The sequence below is a fragment of the Marmota monax genome, unplaced genomic scaffold (genome assembly GCF_021218885.2).
Source record: "Marmota monax isolate L192 unplaced genomic scaffold, Marmota_monax_Labrador192_F-V1.1 WCK01_AAM20220418_F8-fsc00191, whole genome shotgun sequence".
In the NCBI taxonomy this organism is placed as follows: domain Eukaryota; kingdom Metazoa; phylum Chordata; class Mammalia; order Rodentia; family Sciuridae; genus Marmota; species Marmota monax.
In genome coordinates, this window is record NW_026693537.1 from 1,547,249 (window position 1) to 1,567,293 (window position 20,045).

At 38.8% G+C, this 20,045-nt stretch overlaps 1 protein-coding gene across 6 annotated transcripts in view; it reads left to right on the forward strand.

Moving 5' to 3' along the window:
* The first annotated feature begins 3,544 nt into the window (after positions 1-3,544).
* Pkhd1 (PKHD1 ciliary IPT domain containing fibrocystin/polyductin) overlaps positions 3,545-20,045 on the forward strand; it is a 420,823-nt gene continuing 404,322 nt past the window's right edge. For all 6 annotated transcript variants that reach the window (XM_046458594.2, XM_046458595.2, XM_046458599.2 and 3 more), the window contains exons 1-8: positions 3,545-3,703; positions 5,834-5,961; positions 7,539-7,616; positions 8,230-8,374; positions 10,720-10,828; positions 14,425-14,482; positions 18,268-18,346; positions 19,566-19,640. In XM_046458594.2, the coding sequence (XP_046314550.1) occupies positions 5,907-5,961; positions 7,539-7,616; positions 8,230-8,374; positions 10,720-10,828; positions 14,425-14,482; positions 18,268-18,346; positions 19,566-19,640 (599 nt within the window). In that variant the 5' untranslated portion in view covers positions 3,545-3,703; positions 5,834-5,906. The remainder of the gene's footprint in view (positions 3,704-5,833; positions 5,962-7,538; positions 7,617-8,229; positions 8,375-10,719; positions 10,829-14,424; positions 14,483-18,267; positions 18,347-19,565; positions 19,641-20,045) is intronic.

Genomic DNA, 20,045 nt, shown 5'->3' on the forward strand with positions numbered 1-20,045 from the left:
CTATCTGAAGGATCTTCACCATTGACAGTGCTCCTGGGGCTGAAGTTCTTGCCAATGGTGCACTCTTCCATTATACCTATATTAGTCTAGTTCCTCTCAGAAGCAGATACTAAGACAGGAAATGCTTCTGAGAGATAATGGAGCTGGAGGGCTCTGGGGGAAGCTGTTGATCCTAAGGGAAGGACAGAGGGTGGAAGCATTGCAGTCTACCATGTGCTCTAAGGAAGGTTCATAAAGATTGTCAGGGAATCTTTAAGCCAATATTCCTAGCAGAGAAGTCCTAGGTCTTGACTTTCCTTGCCATAGACAGTCCTTGACTGGGAGCAGCCTATAGAAGTGTGTCCTTAGTGAAATAAGGTGATGAATTTTAGGGTGCTGCAGTAGGCCTGTGATCAATTAGGCTTTCTGTAATTGGTGATCTGCAAGGTGCATTCTTATGGCACCCCCATAGGTCTCCAGGAATTCAGAATAGTGTAGGGATACAAGAGAAAGGGGTGAGAGAATAACCTTCTTTCTTGACTTCTCTGAGTTTGCTTCATGAGCCTAAGAAACAATTTTTTAGTGAGAATTTCACAAACAAAAAAAGTTTCCTGTAGAATTTTGTCAATGTCTGGGGTGTGCCTGGTTGCTCTCTTTGGAGTGGCTGGGACCATACTTAGATGCCTTCTGGGGAGGCTTTGTCTTCTCAATTGGGCCAGAGATGTGACTCTAAGACTTTACTTAGATTTCTATGTGAGAGAGGCCTTGGGGTGATTAGATAGAAAGTTGGGGCTTGTCTGGAGGCTGGATTTACATAGAAAACTTAAGTATGTGTGTACATTTGGGGTCTCGGGGTGATTAGGAAGCTCCTCTGTGAACTCCATCATGTGGTATAGAGTTCTACAGCTTCTCATTCTAGGTCTTTAGGGACAAAATGACTCCTTTTACCTCATTTCTTTAAGGATGAAGCTTGATTGTTCACCAGGAAGTTCATAGAGCACAGAAACCAAAGTCTTGGATATCATTAGAATTCTTTTAGTCAACACTAGAGGGATATATCTCCACATAAGAAAATTGGGGTTCTTCTAAGATGGGATCTTGAAGGATGGGGAAGAGGCAATGGGAAGGTAGATGTATATACCATGTTACAAATATGCTACGATGAATCTCACTATTCTCTATGATTAATATATACTAATATAAACAAATTAAAAAATGGAGTCTTCAAGAATTCAGAATAGTGTTGGGATACAAGAGAAAGGGGTGAGAGACAGCTAGGTTGTCAAAAATAATTATAAATGTATTCTATAGGTTATTTATCCTAGGATAGATGGAATTAATTTGTGGATTCATTTTTTTTTGGTGGTGCTAGGAATTGAACCCAGGATCTCATGCCTGCTAGGCAAGCATTTTATCACTGAACTACTTTCTCCAGCCCTAATTTATGGAAATCTTTTGCTGAAGTAGTAAAAATGAAAACAACAGTTAAGCCTCAGGAGACCCATCAGGAGACTCTATAATACTAGAGCACAATTATTTGATTATGTTTCTGTTTTCCTTGCCAGAGAGCAAGCACCTTGAAATGGAAGTTGTGTCATATTTTTTCAAAACAATTTTTGAATGCATTTAAGTGATTCATGAGTATAATTTCTTTTTACAAAAATAAAAAAAATTAGTAGGTTGAAATCTTTTGTAAACCTGCTCTGTTACCTCCTTTTCATTATGGGGACACACAAATATAGTTCAAATTATGCTGCTTGACCTGCATTGTAGGGATCCAATGTAGAAATAGGGCTCATCAGGCATGCAGGCTTTAAGCTTTTACTCTGATGCACAAATGATTTAGGTGAGTTATAGTCAGGGAGATTTCCTCTCTACCATCCCAACCTGGCCATGCACCCTCTCTCTATATTAATGGCTGCAATTGTACAAGAATCCTTTGGCTTATGACTGGTTGCCAAGATGTGCTAGACAGCAGAGTTGGTGTAAACTTCTACCTTCCCCAGGACAGTTTCACTGCTCTCAGAGTTGAATTGTACTTTCGTGGATTAAATCTGATCTTGCTGGGGCTGTTCTTCAGGTCTATTGATGTTCCTTGAAAGTGGAGACAAGACTATCAAATTCTACCAAAATGATTCCTCTTCCAAAAAGAGAGGGTGGGGGAAAGATGAGAATATGTTATTATTAGGTACCATACAAACAGATGGTGTAAATTGGAACGGATGGTGGGACAAGGATGGAGAAGTCAGATGTAGACTAAGTTAGATGATATTGACCCTTCTAGGTCCATTGTTTTCTGGGATTTATCAAGAAGATGTGGTGAAAAAATCACACTCATACATTGCTGGTGGGACTGCAAATTGGTGTAACCACTATGGAAAGCAGTATGGAGATTCCTCAGAATACTGGGAATTGAACCACCATTTGACCCATTTATCCCACTCCTTGGTTTATACCCAAAGGACTTAAAATCAGCATATTATAGTGATGCAGCCATATCAATGTTTATAGCAGCTCAATTCACAATAGCTAGATTATGGAACCAATGTAGTTGTCCCTCAATAGATGAATGGATTAATAAAATGTGGTATATATACTCAATGGAATATTACTTAGCTTTAAAGAAGGGTGAAATTATGGCATTTTCCAGTAAATGGTTGGAGTTGGGGAATATCCTGCTAAGTGAAATAAGCCAATCCCACAAAACTAAAGGCAAAATGTTTTCTCTAATATGTGGATGCTAATTCACAACAAGGCGGGAGGGCACTAAAGAAGAATAGTGTAACTTAGATTAGGTAGCGGGAAATGATGGGAGGGGTGTGGAGAGGATGTGGGGATAGGAAAGATAGTAGAATGAAACAGACATTAGTACTGTATGTATATATGTGACTATATGACCAATATGATTCTGCAACATGTAAACTCAAAAAATGAAATTATATCCCCTCTATATATGATATATCAAGTGTATAAATGCATTCTACTGTCATGTATAACTAATTAAACCAAATTAAAAAAAAAGAAGAGTCAGTCAAACCAATGACTGTCTGGGTCCTACTGGAAAGCAAAGTAAGGAGGGAGGGTGAAAAGTGAAAAAACTAAAGAGGGCCACTTGACCCTTTTGCAGAAGGACTCTGAACAAGACACTTCCTCACTCTGTTTCTTTAGGTGTATACGCCTACAGTGAATGTACACTGTCACCCCATGGTACAGCATGTCTGAGTCATTCTTTTGAAGACCCAGAGACCATTCATGAATGGGGATCTGACCTACAGAGGGCCTTTTTCCTGGGTTTTCTGTTTTGTCACCAACTTTCTGGCAAATTCTTTCAATCACTGAATGCCTATTTGTCTCACTAGGTGTTTTTTTTTTTTTTTTTTTTTTTTAACATTCTTGTCTGGGGCACATGCAGTAAGTATAGCAAAATGTAAGATTCTTTTTCTTTGGTCTTAATAAAAGGCCCCAAGGGAAAAAAACCTAAGTAGCTTGGGTTAATCATTAAACATGCCCTATGGTCAGTTCTGAATTTTCACTCTGGCTCACGTTTGGCCAGGATACAAAGGAGTTAGGTAAGTTACAGTCCAACAGGAGTGAGCTACCTGCATGGCAACTGCAGACTGGACTCTCACCAGCTCTCACAGTTTTCAGTTCTTGGCAGAGAGAAACAAGATCATTTGGAAAAGAAAGATAAGTTCTCCCTTAAGTCATGACAGAAACAGAAAAGGTACTGTTTGGTTTAGAAAAATCTCTGCTCTCTGTTTTCTAGGTATTGCATCTCTTGCTAATGTGGTGAGCCAAAGGAAACGAGGAGGGAAGGTCTAGAGTAAGAGCCTGGTAGCTTTGTCTTTGGAGGTCCTAGAGAAAGGGAAGCTGAGAGAGGAAGAAAGGAGGAGGAGGGGAAGGGCAGAAGAGAAAAGAGAGTCAAAAAGAGAGGACTTGGCTAAACTCACACGGCTCTCCTTTGTGGATAGAAACTTTCTAGTTAAAAGATACAAAGGGAGATTAAGTTTAGTCTTAGGAAGAATTGGTTATATTTATCATTGATATTATTACTGTATTTTAGAGGAAAAGAGATATTTCTGAACATAAAGTTTAAAAAAAACCTAGTGTTTAAAAGGTTATCTCCATTGTTCTAAGCTTGGGAGTAAACACTAAAATGAAATGTTAAAATAATGCAGCCAGATCGAAAGCAGACTCCTCAGTACTGAGTTTTTGTATTGGGTGTAATAAGCAAGTTCGATCCTGTGCTTCTGGACTAAGTAGCAAATATTCCTGAGGACTAATCTCCATGCAGTAGATGTATTTCTGCAAACTGAATGTTTGTAAATTAAATTCTATTCCAAGTGTATTTTAAAATGTAAGGAAGTCTGTGTCTTAAAGGAACACTTGGAAAATCCACTTGGAAATTTAAGAACTCCTTTCAGAAATGCAGGTAGCCTCTATCTGTACGCCATTTGCTAATGATGAGGGCAGGTACACAAACTTTATCAGTTTTCTTAGCTCCTAGTACAGTGCCCACCATCTAGTGGGAATACGATAAACCTTTACAGTATTGAGTTAAATATAAGTAATTTTATATTTTGGGCTGTTTTAATCAGGACATACCTGGATGACAAGTTTACTGCAACTTTGTTGCTGATATTCTTTTTCTGAGATTGTATTGGGACTCATGTTTTCTGAAATGGTAGAATTACTTCTGCTACTCTCAGTGCTTCCTTAAAAATCTAAATTAAATGAATATTTAGAAGTATATGTGTGTATTTAGTGTTTTTATTTATTTAGTTTTGAGTTTTCAGAAGACCTCAGAGACACTATCTTCAAGAGGATTTTGTCATTCTCCCTGACTGGGTGCTGGAGAGCAGCTAAGCACCCTTTGTAGGGAAGGCTCTGGGTGTTCCCTAAGGCATAAGGGGGTTCAGCCAGGTTTCTATGGATTCTGCCCATCCCACATGGATGTGAAAGCCATTTCTCTCAGATTAGGTAAAACCAGATTTAGGGTATTTGAACATGCATCCATCAATTAGAATTTAGTAGGCTTTGTGTGGGATCTTTACACTAAGGGGTTTGTGGAAACGGGAGACTAGTCCTGGTCTCTCCAAAGAAGAGTCTGTTACTGTCTAGAAGACAAGGCCCCTGTGGGGTACAACATTGACTGGCTCAGGTTCACAGGACATGAGCTAGAGGCTTGAGGGGAAGGTCAAGGAGACCTAAGGTGGGCCCTGAGCTGGGCCAGGATCTCATACAGCCATGGAGAAGAATTGGGAATCCAGAAAGGCACAAGTAGCAGCCAAGGCAGAGGCTAATGTGTGGAAGTCTTATCTGAGTGGTAAGAGAACAGCACAGCTACAGTGCAGAGAGTCATGTAAGACAGAAACAGGAAGGTTGGAAGAGGCAAAACAAAGTCAACCCCTCCATGAAAAAATTTATTTCTAAAATTCACCTTTTGATTAATAATGAACTAATGAAAGATATTATTATTCACCCAGTTTAAACATGCATGAAATTAGCTAGTGAAACAAGAGAGGCTGAGTGGTGATCATTTTCTCTAAGATTCTTAGATGATTCCTTTCTCCTGAGCTTGGAAAGATGGTCCCTTTGAAGACACTAGGGCCATATTTATCTCACCTCTTAAACAATTTCTTGCTTCAACACAGCAAAGTGATAGTATATAAGCAAAAATGATAACCATTTTAAAAAATCTGTTTTTAGTTGTTGATGGACCTTTATTGTATTTATTTATGTGTAATGCTGAGAATTGAACTCAGTGCCTCAGACATGCTAGGCAAATGCTCTACCGCTGAGATACAACCTCAGCCCCCCAAATGATAGTCATTCAAAAAATGTTTTTATATAGCTATGCTGCTCCAATCAAAACTGAAAATGCTTTTAACGCTTGAGCAATCTTAAGATGATTGACTTCAGTGGACATGATGGCTGGCTGGCTGCTCTCTGTGATGAGTATTGAAGTACTACTTTTGGCAGGTGAGTAGAATGTAATTGAGTGGATTATAGATTAGAACTCTTTAGGTAGCCTTGGTAATTATTAATAATAAAAGATTATTTTGATTGTGCATCATAAATATATATATTTTTTACTTTCCAATTGAAGACAAATTAAAAGTATTATTTTGGAAGGAGGTGTTGAAGGATCTGCTTCTGGGTTTAAATTTTTGTTGAATAATTTTTTTTCTGATTTATATCTGAGGTTATATACTAAATTGTTACAAACTTTTAATGGCCAGTTCAATAATAAATTATAACCTTCCTTTTGTAACTCCTTTTAGAGCTACATGATGTAATTCTTTTTAGATTTTTCTGCTCCACCTTCCCTAATGGAGTAACTTCTGTTGTCTTAGTGATTGATGACTGCTTATGTTAAAATCTCCTTTTCTAAATCATGTCTCTGACTTTCTCTGTGAATTTGGTCATCCATGGTCTGATTTGGCTGGGGCTGCCATGATGGTTATGCTGATCTAATGGCTCCCCATTATCCCCAGGTGTTCAGTGTGTTACCTGCATGACTGATGGTACATGGAAGGCCTGTGCCAGCCACAGATAGCATGGCTTAGATTATTTTTTAATATTTCTGACATGGAAATGAAAACATGTTCTACAGATAACAGTTTCCTGCCTCTTTACCTCATTGAGGAGCTGAGTGATTTTTGTTGGTTTCCTTGAAGTGCCTTTACCTGTGGCAAGACCTGTACAGAATCATCAACAAAGATGGAGGGATTTATTAGGATCAGACTCAGTTGATGGTCTGTATGGGAAAACCAATTTAGCCTAGCATGTGAAGTCCATACAGATTTTTGAAAAGGAGATTCCAGTGATGAACCATTCTTCAGACCTTTTCTGAACCATCAAGACAAAAAACAATAAAGCAAACAAACAAACAAAACAAACAAACAACCAACCAACCAACCAATCAACCAACCAAACAAAAAACCCCCAACAAAACAAAACAAGACAAAAAACAATGTAGGGAATTTTGATTTCCATTTGGAAGTCATTCTGAACACATGGAAACTAGAGGACAGGGAACTAAGCAGGAAGATTGAAGTGTGAACAGCTTCCAGAAGTTTCTCTCATTTCCAGGAAGTAGAAATACAAGAAATAAATGGTGATGTTTATACTTAAGTGTGGCCAATTGATTAAAGAAGAGTGGGACAGAGACGGGAGGTAGTACTGGTTCAATTAGGAACTAAATGTGTCTAAAGGAAGTAGAAATTCACAATTGTCCTGGTAAACACTGGGATTTTGAATGTCTAAAATGAAAGGGATTAATTTTCCATATAACAGGTGTCAGAAGGAGTGTTCTCCAGACCTGGTTAAAATGTAATTCTGTTATAAATATGTAACAATGAATCCCATAATTATATATAATGAAAATGCACCAATACAAAAAGAAGGCATGTAAATTCTGAACCAGAAACTCAGGGTTTGGGGCCCAATGATCTATGCTTTATCAGGCTCTTGTGATGATTTGGATGCATGCTAAGTTTTGCTTTAAAATATTGGGGAATAGGACCTTCCACACCATGTTTTTCACTTATTTGCAGAACCTTGCCTGAATTTACGTATTGAACCTGAAGAAGGTAGCCTTGCAGGGGGAACATGGATCACAGTCATTTTTGATGGTAGGTTTGGGTTTTATCTTTATTGACCAACAATCCTAAGGAATATAAGTTCTTGCTTTCTTGTCTAAGGGCAGGTAAAGGAGCTCGTGAAGGAAACAGGTGGATCCACTTCTGTCTTTGCAGATGCTCACTGGCTAATGTCACAGGGGAGCACATGTCACCATTGCACATTGAAGCTCACTTTCCTGTTCTAGGCTGTGGGATGGGAGGGAACTCTTAAAGAGACTATATGAAAGTGCATATCATAGTCCTTGGCAATGCTTCCCTTGATAATCTAGGTTATCTTCCTCACAGGCAACTGTATCATTGAGAGCTTCTAAACAATGTGCTTAGCATGACTCTTTCTAGCAAAGTACAGAGTAACTTTGTGGGTTGACAATTCTTTTCCAGATTTAGGCAGACCTGAAGAAAGAAGGCTTTTTTAAAAAAAATCAGCACATAAATGAGAGAACTACTCCTTTTTATAGCAGGCACAAATGCCTTTGGAGATAAGTATTAATTTGCTCCTTAGGTAAACTGGGTATCTTAGATTGCCCCCAAGTGGCCACTTTTCTCATTGCCCTGTGTGGATTGTCACTGCTCAACCTAGATTTACCATGTACCTTGAGTTTAGGTTTGGAGCCAGGTGTCCTTTACCCCACCAATGGCTCTCAGCTGGAGGTACACCTGGTGAACATGGCTGTGCCTGCATTGAGGAGCATCCCCTGTGACGTCTCTCCTGTCTTCTTGAATTTCCCAGTGGTGACATGCCGGACCAGGTATACCTGTCTAGAATAAGAACAGAAAGGTTGAGTGGGTTTTGAAGACATATTACAACAATTCTGCTGTGACCACAATTATCAGCTATAGCTTTCAGAAAAATTCTGTGTGAATATGGTTCTTACATGTTCCTATCAGGGCTCTAGGACTTAAGGGAAGATGAGAGAATGGGGAAGAATTTTGAGATATTTATAAGAGGGACTGGATCATTGTTTCATTTGTTTAGTTTACAAGGAGTTCTATTGCTATAAAGATTTCAACAAATGCACCATTTTGGACTCTAAAGTACTCATCACTTGGAATAGACATAATTATAATGATTTTGCATAAAAACAGGAAGGAAATTTTGCTTTGGGTTTAGTTGGTTGCTCAGTTTGATATTATTTCTATTTAGGAAATATTTGTACAGAATTCCAGGTAATCTATTGTTCTTCTCAAATTTTTGTTGGCCTATGAAGATTATAGTAGTTCATTCCTTCTTTTTGTATATCTTAGGGGTGCTTCATGAAAAGAATCATTGGCTAAAGGAAAGGATATTGTCATTTCATTTTGTCTTCTGTTCCTTCTGACTCCCATTTTCCATTTTCTTCTATTGAAATTCACCAACCAGAGTATAAATGCCACCTCTTCCCTGGCCATCCAGCTCAGTGTCATCTCTCCCTTCCTTGATAGGAGCCAAAGGATCCCTTTTTAGTGATCCACCTGCAGGATGCACGTGTGCACACACACTCTTTTGTGCAACTCATCATGCTGTACACAAAATCAAAGCATGTGTTGCCTTGTGGCCCTGTTTCCTCTGCCCTGTGCTTCTCATGACACTTATGTCAGTTGCCTACATGTCAGATTCATCATCATAGAATTAAGTGATGATTAATGATGGTGCATAAACCCAAACTTCGTCTAGGGGATGTGTTTAATCTCACCATCATCATCTTTGGGTGCCTTGCACAATATTTTATGTGTAGAAAATGCTCATCAGAAGTATGTTGAATGAATTCCTTTATAGCACTAGTAATGATTTATAAATTGAGATCATTTTTCCTTAGATTTTTATGGAGTATTTGATCATAGCCTTCCTGCAAGTACTTGCCATGAAAAAGCCAAAGCTTTATATGTCTTTATATGTCCAAAGGTTTATATGTCTGATCTCCTCAATCCCAACATACCAATAATTTTAGGATGCATCATTGATTTTGTGTCACCTTTTTAGAAAATAAATATGCCCCCTTTCTTATACTCATTGATTGGAAAATAAATGTAAAATTCAGTTAACATTCAAGTGTGAAAAATATAATTTGTCATCACTGAAATGCTATTCTATTTAGTATCATGAAATGATATACCTGTTTTCACTGAGCAGTCATTGTAGCATTGAAATCAGTACTGGCCAAACAAAATGTAATGTGGACAAAAATATAATTTAAAAGATTCTAGTGGCCTCATTAAAGTTAAAAGAAACAAACAAAATTAATTTTAATATTTTATTTAGCCTGATATATACAAAATATTATTTCAACATGTGATCTCAATATGTCATTGAGATATTTTTCTATCCTTTTTGTACCCCAGCCACCTTTCAGTGTGTATTTTATACTCATGGTGTATCTTAATCGAGACAGCCCACATTTCAGATGCTCAGTTAAGCATACAAGGCTGGGGGGAATACAATGAAGGTGTATAGCATAGTCCTTGGCAATGGGAGGTTTGGCAAGGAGGAATTTCTTGACTGTAACTTCCTTTTGTTCACTATATTCCCCCTCTTTCAAAAAACCACATAGATGGCAGCCTTGAAGGGGCAAAGAAACCACAATGGTATTTCTGCAAAAAAGGTCCAGGACTCTCTGTCAGGTTCATGAGATGTTTATGGGCTGCTCCAATGATTGTGAAGCCAAGATTTTTTTTTTTTTGAGCACAAGTAAGATAAATGCCTTTTATCAGTTTGTCTGGGATTCAAGCCCTACTTTGCCCTGAACATTTGGTGTTTATACACATGTCTCAATCCACATGGGACTGTCAGATTTTTTAAAAAATGGAAACTGGAAATAGATTATCAAAATTCCTACCAACTCTTAAAAACCTATGAACCCATAATTCTAAGAAATAGGACATTTCTTCATTCAATAACTTTCAATAGGAACAAAAAATTATAACTCCTTTTGCTGAAGGATGCAGTGTTTAAGGTATGGTGATTCTGAGTGGACCAGGGGATGAAATGTGAAATAAAACCATGTTTGCTTAGCTATGTTTCTCAGGTGTGGGATGGCATTTGAAGTGGTTGTGTGTGCTGCTTGCTTTGGAAATTCTTGGTTTCTGATTCATAAGAATTTGTACTTTTTGCCCTCAGATATCTGCCATCCAAAGCTCATGAGGGTCTGTATTCCCTGGAAGTGCGCTCTGGGGGACAGGTAGTGGGCAGCCCAAGTTCAAGACCACAAGACAGCTGTACTTTCAAGGTGGGTTCTAAGGGTAGAAGATATGTGTCTGCCTAGTCTGAAGGTGTACATGTGTTATCAACAAGGAAGTTATAGATCAGCCAGAGTCTGCTTTGACAGAATAAGAAGAAAGGTGAATGGTATTTATGGGGTTTCTAATGAAAGAATAGTATGTCAGCATCCAGCTCTGTACTTTTTGTACACAGTGTAATGCTCATAACAATTTTCGGAGGTGGCCATTTGTTATCTGTTTTTAGAGATGAGCAACCTGAGGCTTAGGAAGTTTAAATAATTTGCTTATATCACCCAGGTAATAAATGGAAGAACCAGGATTTGAACCTGCATCTAAATCTAACTAAATCTGCTCACTTGAAGTTCATAGAAGAGTGGAAAGATTACCTTTGTGAGTTAGTTTCATTTTTTTAGCCGAGCTCATGCTGATTGTTAGGATGATGAGGGGACTCAGGAACCCAAGTTCCCTGGTGCAGGAACCCAACTTCTACCTTTTCATTCTCTCTGCTTCATGGCACATTTCTGCTATTCTTCCCAACACTAGAAAGGGATTTGCTTATGGAATTCTTTGTCATGTTCAGATAGATCAAAAAGAAGGGAGGAAGAGAGGGAGGGGAGAGAAAGAGAGAGAGAGAGAGAGAGAGAGAGAGAGAGAGATTTTATGATGCCGGTGTCTGACTTATTGTTGAGCCTTGATGTCTATGCAGGGCCTTAATTCTTTGTTTGGATCAGTCTAAGGCTCATTTCAGATGAGTTATACTGACATGTCAATACTATCTCGAAGGTGAGGCCCTAGTCTTTTCATAAAAAAAGCAGAGCTTTGGAAGTGCTGCTAATGGCAAAGAGTGCCTCAGTGTTATAAAGAAGGCAATTTAGTGGTTCACCTGTGCTCTTTTAGAACTTTACCCTTTGGATTCATCTCTAATATAATACATATGAAATTTAGGCAATTTATTTTGAAATTTGGAATACACTCTCCATTGACACTCATCAATTTCTTTCCCAGTTTAATAGAAATCTTGTTTTCTGAAATTTTGCTTTTGCACATATGCAGTGGACAGAAAAAATTTTTTCACCATTCTTTCTTATTAAGAGCAGCATTACCACTTCTGCACTGTCTCAGGAAATTCAGCAGAAGAGAGCCGGTCAAGATGCTCCTTATTCTCCATATTCCTTTTTATCCCAGATAGTAGTTTTTCTACTTATTAAAAGAGCATCAAGGAGAGAGGGCAGGGGGTGGGGAGAAGAAAAACACTTCCTAAAATTGTACATTAAAGAAAACAAGTCTGTCAGTGATTCAACTAGCATGGTGAGTTGATGAAAAATCACCAGGGGATGAAGTTAATGAGAGGCGTTCCAAGCTCAGTAAAATTCAGTGTGTCTCTTTGCTTTGGGACCAGGACTAGGGGAACCATGCACATTAAAAATTAAATCTGTCTTGCCAGTCCACTCCAAAGAGCCTGCTGCGGGCATTGACAAGTTCGAACAACTCACAAAAGGTTTATTAGGCAGCTGGTGGCTGTGGCTTTATCATTCTAATCTGTGCCACCCCCCCCCACACACACACACACCACCACCCAGTCTTGCCATTGCTGACCTCACTTGGGCTCAAGGATCAGCATGTGGGAAGCTTGATTTGGAAGCTCATTAATTTTTCACTGTCATGTCTCTAGCCTGGTGGGTGACCAGGGGCCACTTTCTCTTAGAAATATACCATTTTATGTTGTGCCAGTTCAGAGAGAATCAGAAGTGAATTTTTTTTTTTTTTTTTTTTGGTTTAACCCTGAGCACTCTCCATCACTCTCAGGGGAGTTAGGAGGGAACAATAAAGGAGTCACTGCATTCCCCACAGACTTTGGTTGAAGGATCACAGACTGAGTGGGTCTTAGATTTCCCAGTGGAAACTGACAGGCATACTTCCTTATTTGGTTTGAACTCAGTGGTTCCCCTGTCTCCATTTCTAACACGTGCAAGATGGGACAGTACCCACTGCTGTGCTTTATTCAGGAGGTTCCTATGATAAAGTTCCAATTGAAATAACTTTGGTTAAAGGCCATCCTGATGGCAGACGAAGGCCTGGCTGCAGCTCTTGGCTGGAAGGCTGGGATAGGGATTGAATGTTTGGCAGGTGTGTGCAGAACGGTGTTCATTTTTATCTTTTGGTACCACCATAGGCATCTCCTAAACTGTGAAGTCACAGCATTCTTATTTTGACCTCCTGACTGTACATATTTTCTGTGAACTCTTTTCTAACCTTTTTCTTTACAGAATGAGGAAAATAACCTTGATGGAAGATTGTATATCTGTACAGATCAATACACAAACCCACACTTGACAGGCACCATCAGCTTTGTTGAAATGTCTGTTGATTCTTAATGTCTGTTTAGGGCTGTTGATTAACTATTGAGGGATTCTTTGGTGATGTTCTTCTGGGAAGGCAAACTCCTGCCATGCTGGAAGCAGACCAAACAGAAGGATTTGCTGTAGTTTGTTTTGCAAATGGGAAACCTTGTAGGTTGTATGGAATGGAGGCAGTTTAGGAGACTAGGGAAGGTGGGAGTGACTAAGTCTCTCCCTGAGTGAGGCATTAGCTCATGATCAAACCTTGATCTAGTCAGTCCATCTTTTGTGCTTCTCCATTTCTTCACACTGGGCTTGTCATGATTTCCTGAGGAGTATTTCACTAATCTTAGACGAATCCAGATGATCATAGGTGAGATGGAATTCCTGAAATTCTCCCATCCCCCAGCTTTTCTTCCCAGCAGTGTATTAGTCATTCCAGATCCAAGTTCACAAAAATTTGAACAACTTTTTCATACCAGCCTATGCATGGTGGATGCAGTAGCAACTGAATCAAGCATCATCCTTTAAATATGGAGCTTGTGATCAACAGATGATGTGCTTCATGAGGCGGAGGCATTGAAAGTTGATTTGGAATACTGTGACCAGGCTTTGGCAGGCTCCCATGTCTCCAATCAATACCATTTTCCTCCTTGTTGAAGAACAATATTGTTTTCCCTTCCTTGAGTGTTTTGAGTCATTTTCCTTCCAACAGACATCTTCCATTTCTCCAATGAGCACCTCACTCATGTATTTCTAATTTCTCATTTTTTTTTTGTTGCTTGCTGATCCTTCCCAAGATGCTGGCTGAGAGTAATTTGTCATGATACTTACATTTAAACAAAAAAATTATTTTCTAGAAAAACAAACACCTTCAAGACTTGAAGACATCAGATTATAATAATGGATTTTAAAGATAGACATTTCTATGTGATGGCTTGTCTACCTTTCCTTCCGGTAAAATGTGTGCCTAGGTTGGGTATGGTAGGTGAGCAGGTAGAGAAATAGGTTTACCAAAATTTGGACAATATGGGGCAGGACATGCATGTATGACATGATCAAATTCCCTTTACTTCATCTGTAGAAGAAATGTAATAATTTCTGTCATCTCTGCCTCATGGAAATGTAGGGATGAAGGTGATTTGAGGCAAAGTATCCATTCCCTATTTTAGACTAATGCTTTATGAGAAATGGCTTGTATCTCTGATGTTCATGGATATTTAACTTGGATATTGATATAAAATGTGATGATATTTTTAAAACAGTTTTCCAAGGCACAGACACCGATTGTTTACCAAGTTAATCCACCAAGTGGAGTTCCAGGTAAGAAATCTTCTATTAACATGGGAATAATTGGGAATCCCTTTTCCAAAGTTTGTTGCTAACTTTTGCCTAGGTGGATAGTCTCTGTAATTGGGAAAAAATAACTTCTTCTCTGTTATTGTTTTGAAAATAAGTCTCGTTCTCTGGTTCATTTTCAACCTGGTTTGGTTTCACCTCTGGGCACTTTTGTTCTATTACTTCACTGATAAGAAAGTCAAACATGATAAGAAAAAGAAGCCAGCAAAATAAAACCAGTTGATGCTGGAGAATGGAGGAAAAAGAAATAACTATTGCTCTTAACTTTATAATCATCCAAGTAAGAACAAACCCTAACCAAACCCTTACTGTGCTCCAAATTCCATTCTAAGCTCTTCATATATATTATCTTACTAGACTTTTGCAGGAACCTGATGATATAGGAGAGGAGCTATTATTATTTTCATTTTGAGATGAGGAAAGGAGGTAGCAGGAGGTTATATAAATTGACCAAAGTCATAGAGCTAATCCATGACACAGCTGAGATTGGAATCCAGAGAGGCCCATGGATCCATCATTTTTCCTTATGTTTCATTGTGTTGGATACCATTTGGAAGGCCATGAGCCCTGGTCTTTCTCTAGGGATTTGTTTACAAGTTAGAGAATATATAAAGCAGACACATAATGATTAGGAGGACAGAAGAGAAGGAGATTGTGTAAAGATGGGGGGATTTATATAAAAGGAGATGGGATTACAACTGAGAAATGGATTCAGGAATTGCTAAGTCTGTCTTAAAACTAAGTAGTAAACATGACTAATAAGACACTTTGCTGTCTTATTCTTGGCAAATTTCTCTCTATATTTCAGGCTTTCCAATTTTTCAGTGTTTCCAGAATTGTATAAGTGTGACAATATAAGTTGCTCCATTTTTTATATATGGTTGTGTCTAAATGCATAAATAGATCTAATTGTTTTGATTGACTTGGCTGGCCAAGAATGTCAGAATGAATATCTAAGTTATGGAAAAGTATTTGTGCATTTTTTGTGTTTTTGTGTGTGTGCATGTGTGTATAGACACAGATTATATGTGTATTTAAATTACATTTCAAATAACATGAATTCAGCATTATCTCACTCCTGGGCTTTTCACAGATCTGTTCCATTCCATTAATCTGAGCAACCAAGATGTGATATGTTTTATTAAAGAGATGAGATCTGTGAAAATCCCATGCATATGTTTGGGTTCCTGCTGCTCCAGTGTTAGAAAGCTCCTGTTTAGATGGCAGAAGTCTTGTTAAGGTGAAGGATGAGGAAGGAGCCAGCCCTGAGAGGTGTGAAATGGGATGTCAGTTGGCACCCAGATCTGTCAAGCCCATTTCTACCACTGAGGTGGAGTTCTGCACACTGGGTCCTCCACTTTCTGGGGGAACGACTGGTGGTTGGCCAGGCTGGAGTGGTCCCTCCAGGCAGCATCCACACGGCTGCAGCTTTGCAATCACTTTCCAGGCAATTAGTCTCATTTCATTTGGGAAACCTGCCCAGAGTAGCAGCTAGGGAGACGGGGGGAGGAGGTAGGGACAGGACAGACAACGTTTTAGGAGCAGTTGAATTTTGATATGTGGTGGTTAATAGTCCTTTGCTGTGACAGAATCCCCTGGCACAGTGGTCTGGTTTAGCCATTAATCAACCTCAGTTGGGCTTCTTTGTTTAGAAACAAAACAAAAATTCACAGGTTTTCCTAATATCTACAACCTGTTATTTCTTTTTAAAATTGTGCCTACAAAACTAGAAGTCATGCCCATTAAAGCTAGGAAATCACTAGTTCAGCTCTATTAAAGTTGAAGTGAATTATTCTGCCAGTTTTTAGCAGTATCAGAGAACTCGAGACTCTGTACCCCTGGGAACTCTGTGACCTTTGTCTAAATCTGGGTTCCTGCTCTTTCTACCCATCCATCTGTGGGATGGCTTTAGTACCACCCTAAAAGTTCCTATCATTTCAGCACAAGTTATCCAATGACTGTAGATGAGAGTTACTTCTTATTAATAACTCACAAGCGTAGTATCAAGGTAGAAGCTTGGTGATGTTTTTTGGTGGCTTTAAGTGTCCGTAGAGAGACCCAGAGTCCTCTGGGTTCAGTGACCTGATGAACCTGGTAGGCACTCTTTTCTTTCTCACTTTATAAGGTTTTATCTCACCAAACAACACCTCTCCCATCTCTAAACATTTTCAGTGAGGCTAGAAGTTTACAGAGGAGATGATTAGATTCTCTAATTATTTGAAAGGCACACACATCCAAATAATTGTGGAGCTGTGTGGTAAATTTTAGCTATATCATCTTATAAGGGTGTATTTGCCTAAAACCTTGTCTTGTGCAGTTCCAAAAGTCCAAGTTTCGTTTTTTTCCCCCAAATATGAAATAAACCAGCTCTTGTAGTATCTGTCAGGGGCTCCCCAACTCCTATGAGCACTGGTGCAGGAGTGGCATGGAGTGCTTCTTGCTGAGGGGGCATTGCTGATAGCTGCATCTGCATTTATGTGTACTCAATAAGGAGCAGATTAAGGAAAAACTTGCTACCTAGTGGAAATCCTTGCAAGAGGTATAGAGGAGGCCCAAGGATAGAAGTCATCATCCATAGATTGGTGTTGGGCAGAAACCAACTGTTGTCATAACTCCAATTTGCTTAATCTGTTTTTTTTTTTTTTTGAGATAGGGTCTCACTATGTTTCCCAGACTGATCTTGAACTCTTGAGCCCAAATGATCCTCTTGATTCAGTCTCCCAAGTAGCTGGGACCCACTGGATTGTCTGATATGAGCTTCTTCATATCACATGTTTATTTTCTTATTTTAATCAACATTATGGAGTATGTATACATAGTATGAAATGTTCAAATTGGGGTTTGCATATTGAGTTCCTCAACCTTTATCACTTCTTTGTGGTGAAAACATTTAAATCCTTTCTTCTAGCTTTTAAAAAAATGTTGTACATTATCGTTACATGTAGTCACCCTACTTTACAATAGAACACCAGAACTTAGTTTTTCTTTCTAACTGTAACTGGCCTCCAGCTGACTGACGTTTTATCATCCCTCCCTTCCCTACTTTTTCCAGCCCCTGGGAACTACTATTCTTTTTTTTAATATATATTTTTTTAGGTGTAGATGGACACAACACAATGCCTTTATTTTTATGTGGTGCTGAGGATCCGACCTGGGTCCCGCCCGTGCTAGGCGAGCACTCTACCGCTGAGGCACAATCTCAGCCCCCCTGGGAATTATTATTCTACTCTCAACTTCTATGAAATCAACTTTTTAAGATTTTACATAGGAACGAGATCATGTGGTATCACATGTTTATTTTAGCAAGTGTCCTGGGGAAAGTCCTATAGAGATAGGGCACCCACTGGACATTGTTCTTAGATCCCACGTTGGGTGGATGGTCTACATGAAGCTATGAGAATGGGTGGGGGAAATGTGCATAAACTGGCCCCTCTTTCTGAAAACCTCCCACTTTATGATACCATGAAGAAGAATCATTACCCCTTGTATACTCCTTGCATAGATAATTAAGCCTATGTTTGAAATAATTGGTTATTTTATTTTAGCCTTTCTAGTGTGTAATATTGATCTCTGGATCACACTATTAATTTTACTGTTATATAGTTTATTTCAAAAGTGTGAATTTTATGCATGATGATCAGCTTTGCCATATTGGGTATATGTATGTTTCATACACATTGCAGGCTGTATGTTTTACATTAATTGTTTGAGCTAACTGCATTCAATCTTTAAAACTCTTCTTAAAACAGGGAAACTAATTAAGGTGTATGGCTGGATTATCACTGGGAAGTTGGAGACCTTTGATTTTGATGCTGAGTACATCGATAGGTATGCATGTTCTGTGTTCAACCCGTTACATAAATGCTGGATGACTTCCTGAGCCGGCTTCCCCAATAGCAATAAATTTTAAGCAATTGGCACAGAATTGCTATTTTTCTCTTTACAGTTTATGGACCCTGGTGGTGTGGGCTTCAGCTTTGACTTTGTTCATGTAATTGTGACTGGTCGATTAAGTTGGTCCATTTATTTACTGACAACTATCACTTTAGGCTCAGTGCGAATTGTACTGTAGTTACATCCATGGATTTTTTTTTTTTTACTCTTTCTCTTTATCCCCTTATTTCTCAGGATAAAATAAAATCTGTAAAAATAATATGTAAACCCAAAAGCACATTAAAAATTTCTGGCTTAGTTTTCCCATTTGTGCATTTAGAAATGCTATTTATAGTGGGATCAGAAGAAAAAATGCACATGGGTATGAAATGCCATTGAACTTGTAATGTTCTCTGGAAATGATTAGGATGTCCACACCAGTTTTTTTTTTTTATTGGACAATCATTAAGTGGAAATGTTACTATTGAGTCATTCATGCTAGGAAAAGACCTGAACAAGATAGAGAGTGTTGAAACTGGGGAGCTTGTGGGAAGCACTAAGCAACTCTCATCATTCAACAGATGAAACAATCCCAGTGAGGATTTAAAAGGTAGACAAACCATATACTCACACTGTTCCCCACCTGCACAGAGCCTGGGTCTAATTAGTCCTTCACCCTGGATGGATCGGAGGCATTCTCCTCTGTTCTCCGTCTCTTTGATTCTGTCCAGCATTCCTGGCATTGAATAATGGTCAGCTTGTCTTATAAGGCTATTTCTCTTCCTGTAAAAAATAGATATTCCAAGGACATTCTTGACAGTATGCCATATTTGCTACTTGGATCCATCTCAGCTTTGTTCTGGGATCCAGTCTTTAAGAGCTGGATAGCTCTGTAGACCCAGTATGGCCAATGTGGAGATAATAGAGGTATGTTTTGGGAGAAAGGACAAATGCTCCCTCTGCAGTCTGAAGGCTTGGGCCATGAGGGCATCCCTAGTTTCTGGCCAAGAATTTGACTAAACATCCATTTAAGACACAGCCCTCAGGCCCCAGCCATATGAACATTTCTGGAGGAAAATGTTCATAACTGTGTGTCCTCCAAGCTTTGACAGGAATGTTTGCTGGGAGCATCACACTACTGTCTCTTGACTTTTTTTTTTTTTTTCTTATCCAGCCCGTTGATCTTGGAAGCTCAAGGAGACAGTTGGGTCACTCCTTGCTCTCTGATAAACAGGCAGACAGGAAGCCAGTGAGTGTTTTTCTTTTCTTGATAATGTGTATGTTTTTAGGTTCTTCCTCATGAATATAGCACACACCTTTTAAAAATATAAATCACTCATGAGTGTTAACTGACTTTTTATGTAGACTTATGTGAAAGGACACAGGAATTGATTCGAAATGTAAATTGAAGTGGAATCTAAAACTTTGTAAAACTTTCCATGAAAACAAATCGCTAATACTTACTAAGAACTTACTCTAGGTCAAGGCTTGCTCTAATGCTTTTACGTTTAAGTCTCTCGATGATCTTGTGAATATGTATGGCCAGTAGTCTGACTCTATAGGTGAGAATGCTGAGGCACAGGGAGGTTAAGTAATTGTTTCAAGTCTTTCAGAGCAAGTGGCAGAGCTATGACCAGAGACCTGTCTGACTAAT